Source organism: Acartia tonsa, chromosome 15 (genome assembly GCF_053477335.1).
Source record: "Acartia tonsa isolate MP-2025a chromosome 15, ASM5347733v1, whole genome shotgun sequence".
Taxonomy (NCBI): Eukaryota; Metazoa; Arthropoda; class Copepoda; order Calanoida; family Acartiidae; genus Acartia; species Acartia tonsa.
In genome coordinates, this window is record NC_137274.1 from 14,671,487 (window position 1) to 14,688,848 (window position 17,362).

A 17,362-nucleotide genomic window follows, 5' to 3' on the forward strand; every position below is an offset into this window, starting at 1 on the left:
ATTTTAATAAGACTATTAGATATCAGGGCTTAGAGGATTTTGAGGATTTTAATGGACAAGCTTCTAATTTGGATTTTGTTGATCATAAGTTGTCATTTTTCGAACAGGTTACAGGTTCTTGGTTTGGTTTAGAACATTTGTTTACAGATATACTACCATTGTTTGCTAAGTTTGTATTGATTGTTTTAATGTTGTTGTTGGGTATAATTCCCATGTTGGTAGTTTTGTATTGTTGTTGCTCATGGTGTTATAAAAAAAGATTTACTGAGGAAGAATTTAATGCTAGATTTTAAATTCTTATGCTGAAATTTAATTATATTGTATTTTTGCAGGTTGGTTACGGCGGCAACAATGAATCAAAAGTTATTGAGCAACGAAGAAAATGGTCGCCACAAACAATCTGCGAATGAAGGAAATCAAGTCAAACCTGGTCTACCGGTATCTGCGTTGGTCAGCAACTCTGCATCCCGGCTGGTGTTGGTAATGTCGCGCGTCGAGCTGCCGACGTTGAGTGTGGGCAGATCGACGAGGAATGTGTTTTTGAGCAGTGAGGACATGCCACTTGCAGATTTAGCTCGTCTCATTGATAATGAACCAAGGTTTAAATTGAACTTAATAAACATGCTTTCGTTGCAGTTAGAGATGGGGAGATGCATCAACTCAATAGACTGGGCTGTGGACAGGATTCCTATCTTCACCAGCCAGAACTCAAGACACTTAAACCTGATGGCGGCTGGTGAGCATTCTAAAGCTATAAACAGAAAGTTGTCCTGGAATGAGACAACTAGTTTGAATAAATTGAGTGCAACTATATTTCTCTCTAAGCTTGTTTGCGAAATGTTACCAAGTTTGGTGTTGCTTGCCAAGATTGAATACCTGGATGGAGATGAGAGAAAAAGCTGTCAAACGTTGGGAGAATTGTTACCCATAATCAAACATATGGGGGAACTAGATGATTGGCATCAACTTTCAAAAATTGACGTCATACCTGCAGATGGTCGAATGAGTCTTCAGACGGTGCTGAGAATGGTGGGTAACAGCATTGATGTGCGGTTGAAAACGCAGGTTGTGTCAGCTATCCGGCTCCTGGCACATTGGAAAGACGTTGTGAATAAAGTCAGCTTTATTCTAAAACAGATGCCATCTACAACTTTGTTCGAGTTACAAAAAGATTGGCTTGAAGGAAAGTCTGAACAGGATTTGAGTTCTAAAGTGTTTATTGACTCTATTCAGGTGAATGAATACATGAACTTATCGGTTTTCATTCCCCGCATCCTTAACGTGAATTCGGTGAGTTTAATCACCAGTGGTGAGATGCCAGCTGAGATACGTTATGTTAGATTGGATGGACAAAGAGACATAATTGAAAATCTTGTGAGTGCTACATATACAGGTAGTTTGGTGAACGATAAAGTAGACGCCAGAATTTTAACCTGGGAAATGCAGATGCGCTGCAAACGTCTCCGTCCGACTCTAGCCAAGCAGATATTGTTATGTGATCCAGATACTACTTTAGAGAATGTAGTAAAGGAACTTAGATTGGAGTTGGATGGAAAAGTTCATACAAGTTTGTTGACAACCAATCTTGAGTGGAAGTTTAATCCTGAACACAAAGTAAATGAGTGGTTTGAGGGGGATTTCAAGTTGGTTACTCGGTTTGGGGGTCCTGTTTGTGTTCAGCAGGATCAGCCTTTGGATCCGAACATTCCTGTTTGTCTGGACCTTGAATTGTCAGGTCAGCAATGGCGTGTTGATGAACAAGCGATGGAGGAAATGAGGATGGAGCACACGCCTGGAATATTGATGATGCTTGATAAATTTGGAGAGGAGGTTAGTCGTAAGCATCAAAAGATTTTGGATAATCAGGAGGAGGCTGATAACGTTGCAACCTCGATTTCAGTTGCGGTTAATAGCGGATTTGCAAGATGTTTACATATGCTTGGTGATACTGAGGCAAGGATGCCTCAAGACGGCTTGTGTGATGAGACCGCAAAACTTGGAGTGAATGATGATGAAGCTACCATGCCTATGGACATTGAAGAATCTGGCAAGAAAAGCAGAGCGTCTGGAAAAAGAAAGTAATAATTATAGTTTACTGTGTATTAATTCATATTTATTTTATTTTATGTATTAAATATTTGTTGAGGCAGTAGTAGTCTCGAAAAGGTTTAAAATTAATGCTTTATGATGCCATGTTTTAAATCTGATGGTTATATGTTAATCAGTGTTTTTTATATCATGCATTTATAATATATGTTAATCAATGCATTCCAATGTTTGTATGTTAATCAATGCATTATATGTTAATCAATGCATTTTTAATGATTATATGTTAATCAATGTTTTTTTTATAAAAGATATTTAAAAGAAAAAAAAAACACATAAAGAAAAAAAGGAATATAAAAAAAACACAAAAGAGTTCTAAGGAACCAAAATAAAAAAAAAATGATTATGAAGTGCTTAACGATCTGGAGATAAAATAAAAAAAAATAAAAAAAAATATGGCAGGTGTCATACCAGATCAATTATTATCTATTTTAATAAGCATTCAATGCTACTTATAATATATATATGATAATTAACATGTAACAAACATATTGTTATATTCAATCTGAAATATTACAGTTTCGAAATCCATGTGCATGTTAAAGCCAGGGAGAAATGTGATGTATAGTCCCTTTCTTCCTGATTTGAGAGCAATGTATGTATGTTGTAAATTAGCTTTTAGTTCTTGTGTCAACCGTTTCGGAGCAAGTCATTGCTCTGCAACTCGGCACGAACATAAAAAAGAATACTTGCCATTATAATTAATGTTATTATTGTATGTTTAACTTGTCTTGAATTAATACACTTTATTAGAATATTTAGCTGTTTATTCTTGCTATTACTACACGTCAGGTGGTTGACTTATCCCCCTCCCACCTTAAGAACACCTAGAGGCTTCTAGGGCTTGTTGCCCCTAGTTATCTTAAAATAAAATCTATATCTTGCATTTTTTTTCGATTAAGTGTTTGATCAGGAATTGCATATGGTAAAAATATTTTTCTTATTTAATTTTTATCCTAATAAGATAAAAGTTATGCTTGAAAATTGTTTTAATAGCTATTATTATATGTTGGATTTTTTAAAAAACATGAAAATTAAGGTCAGAATTTGCATAAATTTTAAACTCATTTGCGTCATTTCTATTTTTGGATTTTCCCCACCCGTCACCTTTAACATCAGCGCCTCTCACCCCCTTACCAATAGAGAATAAATGTTTTCATAAAAATACTTTAAACATATAAAAATAGTTATACCATAATCTTCAGAGTACAAAGATTCTTCTTGAAGAGCATAATCGAGCGGCAGCGTTGTATAACCTATGATATTTATTGATTTATTAATACGATGCAAGAAATAACTATTATTTTAACATAAAAAATAGGCATATTATAATCTTCAGAGTACAAAGATTCTTCTTGAATAGCAAAATCCAGTGGCAACGCTGTATAATTAAAAGACAGAAAATTAGCATATCAAAATTTTATGTAGTTATGTATATAGTAGTATCATACTTATGTAGTCATGGTGACATTAACACCATTTAACCCCCCCTCCCCCAAATAAAAATTACTACCTTAGACCAGATATTTATCCCCCCCCCCCCCCCAATAAAAAACTTTAATGTCATTCTCCCTTACCAATAGAAAGAATAAATGTTTTAATAAATAACTTTAAACATTTAAAAATATGCATACCATAATCTTCAGAGTAAGATTCTTCTTGAAGAGCATAATCAAGCGCTGTATTACCTATAATATTTGTTGCTTAATTAATGAACAGAATATTACCATCACATCAAATTAAATTTTGTGTAGTTTTATAAACCACAGTTATGTGGTCTTGGTGAGTTTTTGTTGTTGCTAATAAGTCAGCCATGGCCTACAGTGCTGTATATTTGACATAAACTATTAAAATTACATATCAGGTAAAAGTTACCAGTGCTACCAGTTTTGATAATGAATATATAAGTAAAATAAAAGTATTATTGTGTATAGTCATATACATAGGGAGATATGTTTAGAGATTTTTAGATGAGTTGATAGATGGAAAGCCCTATAATCAGATGTTTAGGTATATATGTAGATAGATAGTCCTAGAAAATAATTTAACTAACCACCATTATCTTTAGTGTTGACTTCAGCTCCATGTTCTACAAGTATCTTCACTATTTCTGTGTTTTCACTCTCTACTGCTAACATAAGACTGGTCTTTCCTAGATATAATCATATTAGGTACAATATATATTCTATAGTTAATAGTAAAGTTATAGAGAGTGGGGTATAGATGTAGATAGACAAATAGGTAGATTGATAGAAACATTCTATATATATTGTGGAGTAAAGATAGAAAAATATAGATATTTAATAATATTTTGTAACTAACCAAAATTATTTTTAGTGTTGACATCAGCGCCATGTTTTAGAAGTATCTTCACTATATCTGTGTATCCCCAATATGCTGCATCCATAAGACTGGTTCTTCCTAGAAATAAATATATTAGATAATAATTTATAGATGTACCGGCTTATGTTCCATTCAGAATGTAAAGCAGCAAGAAAGTAAGTAAGATACCAGAATTATCTTTAGTGTTGATATCAGCTCCATGTTCTAGAAGAATCTTTACTGTATCTGTGTTTCTGTTCTCTGCTGCAACCATAAGACTGGTCTCTCCTAGATATAAATACATATATTTGATACTTTATAGATTCTACAGCGTGATTCAGAATAAACTGAGTTTTCCGATTTTCTGATAAAACCAGAAGGAATACAGAAAAATAATTATACATCCTTGTTCTCTGTAAATAAATACATAAAACTTAGAAAAGGTCTTTTTAATATCTCTGAAAATATTCGTTTATTTTAGAGCATAAATATTTCAAAAGGTGCTTATGATGCTTTTTTTCTGGTTGAATTTTGTGCTTTAAGGTTGGTTTTTAAAAATTTATTTACATCTTAACACGGACAAAAAAAAATATTTTACCAATTTCCCAAAAAAATCATTTAAAATTCCTTCATTGAAAACAAATATTCAGTTTTTCTTTTTGTATACTTAACCCTTAACGGTCGGGGGGGGGGGGGCGGTTTTTTCTATCTCATTTTCTGTGTGTGAAAGATAAAGAGCCCAAACTGCGTGACTTTTTAAGTATGGGTATGACACAAAATTGAGAGTTAAAATTTTTTGAATATCTCCATCCTGGCGGGCACAGGATGCCAGCAAACCTGGCAGGGTCATCAAGGTAAAGAGAAATTTTTTTTTTGACTGAAACAAAGCATTTTATCATACCAAAATACTAAAATATCCTCTAGTAGTACATCCTTATATGAAATACAGGTGTTCAAGTCACTTTCAGGTTCCAGGTATGATCCTCCAGGTTCTGATCCTCAAGGTCTCCAGAAATCTTTAAAAGGCTTCTGTGTCCGCAATTTTTTACTTAGAGACTTCAAATTTTAAACTTTTCTTAAGCTTTTCTTACATGTCTTCATAACGTATTCAAATTTCATAAAGATCCGCCGCCGTTTTCCCGCCGACCGCCAAGCCTGGTTAAATGTACTAATATTGTTATGCCGATTTTTCAAGGCATAAATAGTCGAACTGACAAAAAAAATTGTAGAATAGCTACGCATAAAAAAAAAGGGGGAGAACAAGTCTATACAGGCATACACTATATTTACGATGACAGGAATAAAAAGCGAGCAATAGAGTTACAATTGAGTACTGTAAAAATACATAACAAGAATAAATTTTTCAGGTAGAAAACAACTACATACTGGACAATTGGATTAACACACACCATAGAAGAAATAAGAAAAATAGAAGCAAGAAAAAATGTTACAGAAAAGAAAAATAACAAAGTTTTAAAAATATGATTAATCCTTACATTACTATTCATTTTAACTTTCCTAATGTTAGCAAGTCTAATATAACTCCAAAAAGAGAATGCAAAATAGAATATACGTACTTTTGGATGAGTCATCGCTATATATATATATATATAAGTAGACAAACGTTTCAACCCCTTATGAAAAAACAACCCTTTATACAAAAGCACAGAAAACGATTTTGCATTTCCACGGGTATATAAAGAGCAGACAAGTTAGATATTGTACTAGTTTTTTTCATACAGTCATGGGTTAAACAACTTAGCAATAAAGGTAAACTTTTAGATTTTCATTTAACTAAGCTCTCTGTTTTATCTTCAATATATTTCTTCTTTCTAAGTTTTTTATATACCTTTGGTAGTAACTTTAAAATAAATGTCTCTTAAATTTTGTTAACAAGTTTAGCTAGAATGATGATTATTTATAATTGTAATATAAAATACTTGGTACCTCTTTGGTACTTGATACAAAGGACTCAGGCTTTTTTTGTAGAATTAGAAATTAAAATAAAAAAACGTACTTAGTAAAAACTATTCTATTTAACTTTTGCCCTTTTTAGATACATATTTTCTACACTATTTTGTTTTTAGCTAAAGTCCCAATCTGGTCTAACTTCTAGAGATGCTTTGCACCTCTGAGTTAGTTTTTTTTGTTAGGATGTAAAATAATAAAAGCCAAGTCTTACTTTATGTTGACTTCTAATTATTTTATTCTAATCTATGGAATATATTTTTTACTTGTCTATTTTGTATTATCATGACTCATAAACTTGTTAAAATAAATTTGGATAATTGTTCTTACAAAATTTAATTTTTATTATTAAGAGGAAGTATATTTGTCATTGCCATCATATACATTGGGAAAACAACCTGGGCTTTTAAATGAGATTTTAGGCTAAGATTCTTTTAATGTGGCAGATTAATAGGAACTAAACTTAACCTAATAGAGTCTTTGAATTAGGAAGGTACACCCTAACTCAGAGGCAATGCTTACTCTATCTTAATTTTGGGTTTCCTTAAAACTGAACCAACTTTTTCCATCAAACTATATGGGTTACCTAAAATGTAGGATAGGCTTATATTTTTCTTGTAGAGAATATAGGAAAAGGCTTAACAATATCAAGAAGCCAACCATCACCCATGTAAAATTATTTTAATTTTAAAAAGATTTTTTTTAAATTTTTTATAAAAAAAATAAATCCATTTCAGAAAGATTTAACAAAACATCAAGACTTTTTAAGCTCCAAGCCACCTCGTTTCTAAACAAGGAGAATTCAAAGCAAAGTAAGATTTTGTTACAAAAATCAATTTAAAACTTAATTTTTAATTCAATCCTTCATATGTAAAAAAAATTTTATTTTTTTTAGAATGATTGTATAAACTGTTAAGCTGCTCAAAGTGATCAAAGCCCTAATAATTAATAGGTATACTTTTGTAAAACAGACATTTATTAAAAAAGAAATTGTTAAAAAATAGTGAAGAAAAAATAAGGCCCCAGCAATAAAGTATTATATTTAGAAAAATTGTACCTACTGTTGCTGTGATAGATTATTGGAACACTAAGAACTTTGTGTTGTTAACAATATTGTGCTGTTATTCTGATTTTATCCTGAATATTGTTGGCCTAGCAGCCCTTAATACCTTTTCTGTCATAAATCGAGCGCAGTGAGAGTTTGAGTTCCAATTACCACCCCAGGCTCTATAATATACCCCCAGAGGTAAATCATGTTTTTTGTAATAATGTTATTTTATAAGGTCCGAGAAATTTAAGTAATGAATCCAGTCATTCTTTTTTTATATATTTTTAATTTATCTTTCTAAACCTAAAATATTCTCTTTTATTTTAGTTTTGTGAAAGTTCATGAAGAACATTTTCTATTTAAAAGATGAAAAATGTCAAGCTGTCCACTAAATATGGGGAAATCTACCTGGTGACGTCCTACACCTGGAGCTGCTTGCTGACCCCCGACCGGCAGTAAGGCTGATACAACCCTCCAGAATCCACAGGTTGTACATGTACTTTTTTACAGAGAACAAGGACATATATTAATTTTTTTGAATCACCATGCATAGTTCATAGTAAAGTTAAAAACACAGAGAGAGGGGTATAGATGTATATAGGCAAATGGGAAAATTGATAGATAAATTCTATATATATTGTGGGGTAAAGATAGATGAGATATATTAAAATATAAATATTTAATAATATTTTATAACTAACCATCTTTATCTTTAGTGTTGACTTCAGCTCCATGTTCTAGAAGCATCTTCACTATATCTGTGATATCTGCTGCATACATAAGACTGGTCCTTCCTAGATTTAAATACACATATTTGATACTTTATAGATTCAATAGTTCAGTGTAAAGTTATAAACACAGAGAGAGGGGTATAGATGTATATAGACAAATAGGTAGATTGATAAAAACATACTATATGGCTCATTATTTACAAAAAAAAAAAACATTTTTCTGCATAAGGTCTCAGATTTTGATAAAAACTTCCAGTCAGTCCCCTTCATTTGGTCATAAAACCAAGGGCTGGATGATTTTTAACCCTTTTAATCCATTTAATTTGCCCGATTCAAGGCGAGAAATGGGCAAAATTAGTTGGTGCTTGCTTACATGTAAGACCGGAGCACCGAAAATCCCCCCCCCCCGCTTAGTTTTGACAAAAATCAAAAATAAGGGGGGGGGGGGGTAGTTTTTTAATGTCTGGAAAACGGCAAGGAGGAAAAAAGCAAGGCAAGGCAAAGAATTAACCCCCCCCCCCCTTAATTTTGAAGAAAATAAAAAATAAGGGGGGGGGGTTGTTTTTTCACTGTACAACACGCCAGAAAGTTGAGTGAGGTAAATCAAGTAAATCCAGTATACCAGAGGGGAAACCTTATAACAGGGATATTCATGTTTTGGAGCATAATTTCCTTATTTATTGACTGATTTTAGTAATTGATGTATCCCTGAACAGGTAGTCTTAAGGAGAATATATCAGAAGTGTTTTCATGGGGACTGTCCCCATAAAAACACTTCTGATATATTCTCCTGTAAATTGAAAATTAATGTAAAAATTTTAAACTTGAAAATCAAGAAAAAATGCCTTTTTTCATTGGGAAAACACCACAGTGAGAAAATGCGCGAAAAATCGGACTTTAAATGGATTTAAAAGGTTAAAATTCATCAAGCCCTTAGTTTTATGACCAAATGAAGGGGACTGGAAGTTTTTATCAAAATCTGAGACCTTATGCAGAAAAATGTTTTTTTTCGTAAATAATGAGCAATATATATTGTGGAGTAAAGATAGCTAGATAAGATATATTAAAAATATAAATATTTAATAATATTTTATAACTAACCAGTTATATCTTGTTTATTGTTAACTTCAGCTCCGTGTTCTAGAAGTAACTTTACCACATCCATGTATCCTGAATTTGCTGCATACATAAGACTGGTCATTCCTGGATATATTAGACACATTATATTAAATTTGAGTCTAGTTATATTTACACAGAGAGATATGAATATAGACAGGTAGATAAATGCATAAATAGATGAATAAATAGATAGATAAAATGATAGAAATAATTTTAAAGAATATACTAAAGGTAAAAATCTACAAATATAGTATAACAGTATTATGTAACTAACCATTATTATCTTTATGGTTGACATCAGCTCCATGTTCTATAAGTATCTTTATAATATCTGTGTTTTCTTTCAATGTTGCATAAATAAGACTGGTATCTCCTAAATAAATATTACCCCGTCCCGTTTTAGAAAAAATTTTGTTAAAATTTTTGCCCCCAGCCATAATATGGTTGATTTATGCAAAATAATGACCCATGCAAAATAGTTTTTCTGTAATGCCTTTGTACCATCTCAATTTTAAAGATTTTTACAAAATTTCAATTTTCGTGTTGCGATATAAACCTGAAATTTACCCAAAAATATGGGGGCAGTCTCAATTATAACATATGAAGGACAAAGGTGCAGCAAGTTATAATCGTGTATGCGATTTGGCAATTTTTACTTTGGAAAATTACTTGCTGCACCTTTATTTCAGGTTTATATCGACACACTAGAATTGAAATTTTGTAAAAATCTTTAAAATTGAGATGGTACAAGAGCTTTTTACAGGTCTTTTTACAAATTTTGAAAACTTTACATGGATCATTATTTTGCATAAATCAACAATATTATGGCTGGGGGCAAAAATTTTTCTAAAACGGGACAGGGTAATATATATATATATCATAGAGTGATCAACACAGTTTAATTAGACATAAATTTTTTATTTCAATACACAGTGTTTCATGTTAAAATGTAAAACATTATTCAGTTGGTTTATAAATAAAAAGAATGATGTTTTTATGAGCATAAATTATATATAAATAATAATATAAATAAAGGGTGTTTAAAAAAAACCAATCGCTTCACTCTTTTCAATATAAATCCTACAGTTTTGGTCAAAAACTAACAAAAAAATGACTAGAATCATGTCCAAGCACTGACAATGAGATAACACTATTGAATTTTGAGTTCTACTCGCCTCTCCTGAGCACTACAGTTCAAGTCCTAGCCCTTGTGGAAAATTTTTCTCTACTTATAGAGTGCATATTTTATTACAAATTAAGGCAGTTTTGTCTTATTTTAAAAAGAATAAACTGTCTAAAGTACTTGAAATCTTGCAGATAGACCCCATAATGTTTAGAGTTTTTAATGGGGCTTATATAGACCTTTCTATAGACGCCTTAATCAGATTTCTGACCCAATCCTAACCAATTTGGCATCCAAAAGACAGACCCATCAAACATTGAGACATGACTGCTCTGTCTTTAAAAAAAAAGAACAAACCGTCTTAAGTACTTAAAATCTTGTAGATAGACCCCATAATGTTGAGAATTTTTGATGGGGCATGTCAATATCTTTCTATAGACACCTTAATCAGGTTTCTAACACAATCTTAGCCATTTTAACATCAAAAAGAAAGATCTGTCACACATCAAGAACTGTAGAGACCCGTCATGTCTAAATGTTTGATGGGTCTGTCTTTTTAATGCCAATTTGGCTAGGATTGAGTTATAAACCTGGTTAAGATGTCTATAGAAAGGTCTTTACATGCTACATCAAAAATTCTTAACATAATGGGGTCTGTCTACAAGATTTTAAGTACTTAAGACGATTTGTTGATTTTTAATCTCCATGTAAGGAAAAATTCTACACAAGGGCTAGGACTCGAGCTGTAGTGCTCAGGAGAGGTGAGTAGAAATCAAAATTCAATAGTGCTTTCTCATTGTCATTGCTTGGACATGATTTGTCATTTTTTGTTAGTTTTTGACTAAAACTGTAAGGTTTATATTGAAAAGAGTAAAGCGATTGGTTTTTATTAAACACCCTTTATATTAGAAATTTTATTAATAACTTTATAATTAAAGGATAGTAGTCAGTTTTCTGGAGTGGGGACAAAACACCTAATTTAAAAATGCCTAACTAAAAACACCTAAGTTTAAAAATACCTAATATTAAAAACACCTACGTTAAAAACACCTAATTTAAAAACACCTAATTTATAAATGCCTAATTTAAAAACGCCTAACTAAAAATACCTAATTTTAAAAATGCCTAATTTTAAAAACGGCTAATATAAAAATACCTAATTTTAAACTATCTAAATGCCTAATTTAGAAATGCCTAATTCTAAAATATCTATTTTTTTCACTAAAATACTAAAAATTTTGATAACATTAATCCAATTGGCTTATTGTTCTTGCTGAAGAATCTCACTAGTCAATGAACCAATATGGTTCATCTTTACAATGAAGCTTCTTGTAGGTCATGGGTAGCTTTATTACGCTTTTGGGGAGGTTACCAACACCTTCCAATGAGAAATCCCCCTTTGAAAAAATCCCCCCCACCCACAATTTTTTTTATATTTCTTTAATCTTTTTTTTTTATAAAACTAGAACTAAAATGGGGAATGGTCAACTATCACCCCCAAGAAAAAAAGTCAACTTACTCCCACCTTTCCCTCTATTATCCCTGACGACAGGCCATCCTCTTGACGATTTTGTAAAGCGACTTAGGTTAGGGAAGAAACCAATAAAAATTAAAATTCATTTGTCTCCATTGTCCTTCAACCTTTGATTTAACTAATTAATTTATTTCTCATGTCAGGTGCCACAAACTAATCATAAAATTTTATTTTTATTAAAGTCATTTTAGTCGACGTAAACATAAAACCATAAAAAACATTTATTCAGTGACAGATTACGCCCCGTCTTACGAAGCAGTACATACAATAGTACACCAAGCTACTGCTTAGTACCAGATGTACTTTACAATTTTTCATAATATTTATAAAATTTAAATTGCATGACTAACACTAGATGTTATGTGTGGCACTGATTAGGCTTCCCTAAAAGTAGGAATATGCATATCCGAGATGTTTGCATTGCCTTTTTTAGGTTGGCATTAAGTTAACAAGAAAAATAAGAAATAATAATGTCAAAATAAATGTAGGTAAAATTGAAATTGCAAATTGACAGTTTTGATAGAGGTTTTCAACATTAAAAGCCTTGTTATCTATATTTTTTTACACACTTCAAATCATTATTTTAGATTTTTCTTTCTGTCTATTAATTTGTAGGCCCTTCAAAATTCCTTCAATTGTATACGTTGATTCTCACACACTTTAAATTTGTTGTCAGGAAATAAAACATTTTTTGGAGGGAAAACAAGACAGGTTCGTAGAATTATTTATCTATGACGATAAATAATATAAAGAACTATCTTTTTTTATTTCTAAAAACATTTCTAAAAACATGTATAACTTTAAAAGACCATAGGTCTTGGTAATGTTCATGACTATTTTTGTAGAAATTAACACCACCTTCCTAAAAGAATTTTTTACTTCATTTTTCTTTTTCAAACTATATTTTGAAATTGTGGAGGGCTGGGTCGTAACCCCCCCCCCCCCTAAAGACTAAATTGAATTCACCTCCACACTGCAATTGCCCCTAGAGGCCTCTAGGGGGCGTATCCGCCGGTTTAATATAATTAACAACAGTTTTAAGATATGCTTAGAATTAGGTTTTTTAAAATTTAGATATTTTAAACTTAGGCATTTTTTAATTTTGCTGGACGCGACCGCAGTCCTTTAATAAGTAATTTTTAATGTTTAAAATTAATTATATTTTTTTAATAGTTTTGTTTTGGTATGGTTTGTAATGTGAGAAAAGAAAATTTTCTTCCTTCTAAAAATTTTATTTTTAAATCTACAAAATCATCGTAGCTGTTTGCTAATTTACAAAATTAATGCCACCCCATATCTTATTTTTTTTATTTTTTTTCTTCTGAAGTACAAATGCCCCTTACGAATTTCGACAGCTTGCTTTGGTTAAGCTGTTTTTACCACCTTCGGTTAGGTCTTAACTGATGTGAACATTGGTTTAGCTTTAACTTATGTTATGACGTCACACATCGGTTATCATGATAAGTTAAATTTACTTCAGTTTGGTCTATGAAACACTTAACAGCACCCTTAACTTATGTCTAAGCTGCTAACCGATGTCAATTTATTTTATGAAAACGGGGTATAGATTAGTAGAGAGATTACTCAAGAGACATAATGTCTTAATCCACCAATAGGAGAATCCTTAAGAAACATTCAAGAGATCTCATTGGTTGAAATTGTGTAAATAATTTGGTGCAAATGCATGATAAAAGTCAGCTGTAACAGTAAATAAGTACAAAGCTTTGCTGAATCAGACTTAATTGTCTAAAAATTTTGTCGTAAATTTTTTGAAATGTGACATTTACCAAAAAAAGCAATAATATTTACACAACAACCAGACCCTTTTTTTTACATTCATCAGAAAATTTTAAATAAGAATTTAATTTAAATATATATGCAGTTTTGCAATATGGGCCGAGATAATCACTTTTCCTCCACTTCATGACTGACGGACAAACAGATGGACCGACATTTGGAATTATAAAACAGCTTTGCTACTAAAATATACCTTTTTACTATAACGTTCTTTACAGACAGACATCAGTTCAAATTGAAGAGTAGGTTTGTAGACAAGCTTCGCATCAAAAAACACTATTAGTCACTTTCTTATAAATAATGAAAAAATTATAGAAAAAGGTTTAGTGATTACATTTTTGTCTGAGGTCAAAATTTCCTTATACAATGACAATTAACAACAGCTTTAAAACAGCTTACATTGAAAGTAAACAATTTTTTGTCTGCTAGAAATGTTCATTTTTAGATTTGACAAAAAATCGGGTCAGACGGGTAATCTAGATATAGTATGTCTATTTTAGATATATACATTAGTATAATACATTAAACTGTTTTTAACCTATTTTTAAAACATATATTAAAAATATACTATGACACCAGTAGAATTAAACTGCAGAGCCTAAATTTGAATTAAGTCCCCAATAAACTTTTTTGAGGGGATTTAAAAATTAATTTTACTGTTGCTGTGGTCTTTTTTGATCAGAGCAAAAGGTCTTTTTTTATTTGGGTAAAATTCGTAGCTTTTAGAGTGTTTTGCTTCATATATATAGTATTCTGGTATACAGTAAAATTAGGCCTTTTGATTTCATCTAAATTAATTCAATAAAAACTTAATTCTTTACAATATATCAATGAATTAACTTTATCGTGCTTGTTTTCCATCACTTATTTAAAACACAAAAAATTGGCTGTAAAGGGTTAAATAGTGAAAGATGACAACAAACGTTTACGCTATACAACAAATTTTTTTGTCACATATACAAATATGATAAAATATAAGATTATTCAAACTTATTTTTTTAAATATTTTTAAAAAGCATGTATCTTTTATGTGTATAGTTTTCATTCTTTTCATTTTAATTAAATAAAAATTATTTAACTACATTGGAAATAAGTCACTTTGTGAAAACACTCTTTTTTGAATTGTAAAAAACTGAAATGAAACAAGACTTTTAATTGGTTCAGACTTCAGAATAATATGTATTATTTTAATGTTAAATTTCTTCTATATAAATTATTGTTTTAGAAAAAAACAGAGTAGAGTTTTTATTATTGTATTGATATAATCTGAATCACATCAAATTGTTCTGTAAGAAACAATTTAACCCCAAACTAAAAAATGCTTTTGCTTCCATCAAAATGATCACAGCAACATATAAAATTGATTTTTAAATCCCCCAAAAAAAGTTTATTGGGGACTTAATTCAAATTTGGGCTCTGCAGTCTGATTCTACTGGTGTCATAGTATATTTTTGATATATGATAAAAAAATAGGTTAAAAACAGTTTAATATTATGGAACTAACCAGAACGAAACTCATAGTTGACATCAGCTCTATGTTCTAGAAGAATGTATACTGTATCTGTGTTTCCATACTCTGCTGCATAACTAAGACTGGTTCTTCCTAGATATAAATATATCAGATACACTATATATCATGAAGTTCATGAGTACACATAAAAAAATATATACAAATGTTTTTAATGTTGCTGCATGTCACCCAACCTCTAAACAATGGGCTATAACAAGGTTCAAACGTTGTATGGCCTTACTTACATACATACTAGAGATATATGAAAAAAAGCCATTTCGGATCAATTTTAAGCTTTACAGACACAAAAATCACATTTATAGGGTGTATGATATTTACAATAAGCCAATAAATAGGCAAAATTTGTTTAGGATTCCCTGTATATAATTTAAGAATTTTGTGATTTTAAAGATAATTTCTATATTCTACTCATCTCATCTCAATGAAACTTTAAGAAGCTTCTGTGTTTGCGATTTCTTTACTCTATCTAACAAATGTACCTTCAGAGTCAGTTGCATTAACAGAAAATGTTCCATTTTCCAATATTTTCTTTAGTTCAATATTGTCTCCAAGTTTTATTGCAGCAAACAAAGCTGCAAATAATATTTAATAAATAGACATGCTATGATATTGAATGCTTTCTCCATCGATTTTAAAGTTCCAGCACTGGATCAAACACCATATTAATAAAAGAAAACATGATTTATACTATATTCATTTTGTTGACAATTCTAATGTACCCTTTGCAACTAAAACCTTACACCTACAAAATTGTGTATGCCTTGTGGATACCTTTACAGTTACATCTTTCTGAATTGAATAGTAGAACTAGAATAGAAATCTGTTTTTAAAAATATTGATCTAACATAAATATTGATAACTATTAGAACCCAAAAAGCATTTATTTTAGGAAGGAAGGTGCATAAAGCTCTGCTTTGAAAGAAAAAAAATTGCACCCCCCCAAAAAAAAATTTTAATGCATGGGTGTGACCCCAATATTGTTTCCTTTTTTTTGGTCTCTTGTATAATGTTTAAACATCCTAATTCCTAAATCGTTCCACCCTAATAATGAGTTAAAGGAAGTGTGAACGTAAAAATTTCTCATCTGATTATCAAATCTTAACATTTTCTAAGCACATTTCACTACACTGATCTACCAAAAACGTCCTATTAACAAAAATATCCAAAAATATTGCCTTGATTTTATGGTATTTTGGGAGGGAAAAAGGAAAAAAACAGGGAAATCTGAACGTTTTTGTTTCTTATAATGTTTGTAGGGATATTTAGCTTGTCATATATAGTTGAAACAATTTACTTACTGTTAAGGATTTATTGTATGATATAAAATTGCCAATTAGTTTTTTTTATAACGTTGTAATTAGTTAATAAAGACCTATTTTAAATTCGTATTATTGACAAAAAAATACCTCACTGTCTACAAAGGGTTGAATCTCATAGGTTATTTAAAATAATAATATCCTTTTTTTATTGTGTTGGACAATAAATAACCTACTTTGGAGAATTAGTTTACACTTTTATCAGACTGTTTATAAAGAAATATTGCGTCTTTATTATTTACAAATTTGTAATTAAAGGTGGGCAATAGATGGGCCATCTAAAGTTAATTGGATACTAATAAAAAAACCTGTTTCTAGCATTCTTATTGTATTTGGTTTTCAATAAAAAATATTGCTTATTTTATCAATTTCTAAGTAACTATACATTGGTTTAAAGCAAGGATTGTGTTAAAAGTCAGCTTAACCGTTAGGAAAAATCAAGAACTATGTGAAAAAGTTTAATTTTAGCTATAATGGGAGAAAAAACCAATTTAATGCACATTTTATATAATACAGAAAATTTCTTCCTTTCCCTTTACCTTATAAAAATTGTCGGAAAAAGCCGTTTTTTAAGCAAACAAAAGCGCGTTTTGCTCTATCTGTGAGATATTATGAATGAGATAATGTTAAGATTTGATATTAAGATGAGAAAAATTTACGTTGACAGTCCCTTTAATTTGAAAAATATAACTTTTCACCAAATTTTTTTATGATATTATATTGTCAATCTGATTTCTGAATTTATGATTTCTAGGAAAATTAGGCAC

At 30.6% G+C, this 17,362-nt stretch overlaps 2 protein-coding genes across 3 annotated transcripts in view; one reads left to right on the plus strand and one right to left on the minus strand.

The window, feature by feature from the left end:
- The window catches only part of EndoA (SH3 domain containing GRB2 like, endophilin-A), a 125,476-nt gene that overhangs the window by 44,513 nt on the left and 63,601 nt on the right, over nt 1–17,362 (plus strand). The window lies entirely within an intron of this gene.
- Nucleotides 1–17,362, minus strand: part of LOC145307261 (uncharacterized) — a 29,701-nt gene that overhangs the window by 11,753 nt on the left and 586 nt on the right. The window contains exons 4-13 of the mRNA XM_080149629.1: nt 15,759–15,851; nt 15,253–15,351; nt 9,569–9,667; nt 9,277–9,378; nt 8,146–8,238; nt 4,618–4,716; nt 4,429–4,527; nt 4,160–4,258; nt 3,741–3,794; nt 3,300–3,362 (exon numbers count right to left, since the gene is read on the minus strand). Coding sequence (XP_080005755.1) covers nt 3,300–3,362; nt 3,741–3,794; nt 4,160–4,258; nt 4,429–4,527; nt 4,618–4,716; nt 8,146–8,238; nt 9,277–9,378; nt 9,569–9,667; nt 15,253–15,351; nt 15,759–15,851 — 900 coding nt within the window. The remainder of the gene's footprint in view (nt 1–3,299; nt 3,363–3,740; nt 3,795–4,159; nt 4,259–4,428; nt 4,528–4,617; nt 4,717–8,145; nt 8,239–9,276; nt 9,379–9,568; nt 9,668–15,252; nt 15,352–15,758; nt 15,852–17,362) is intronic.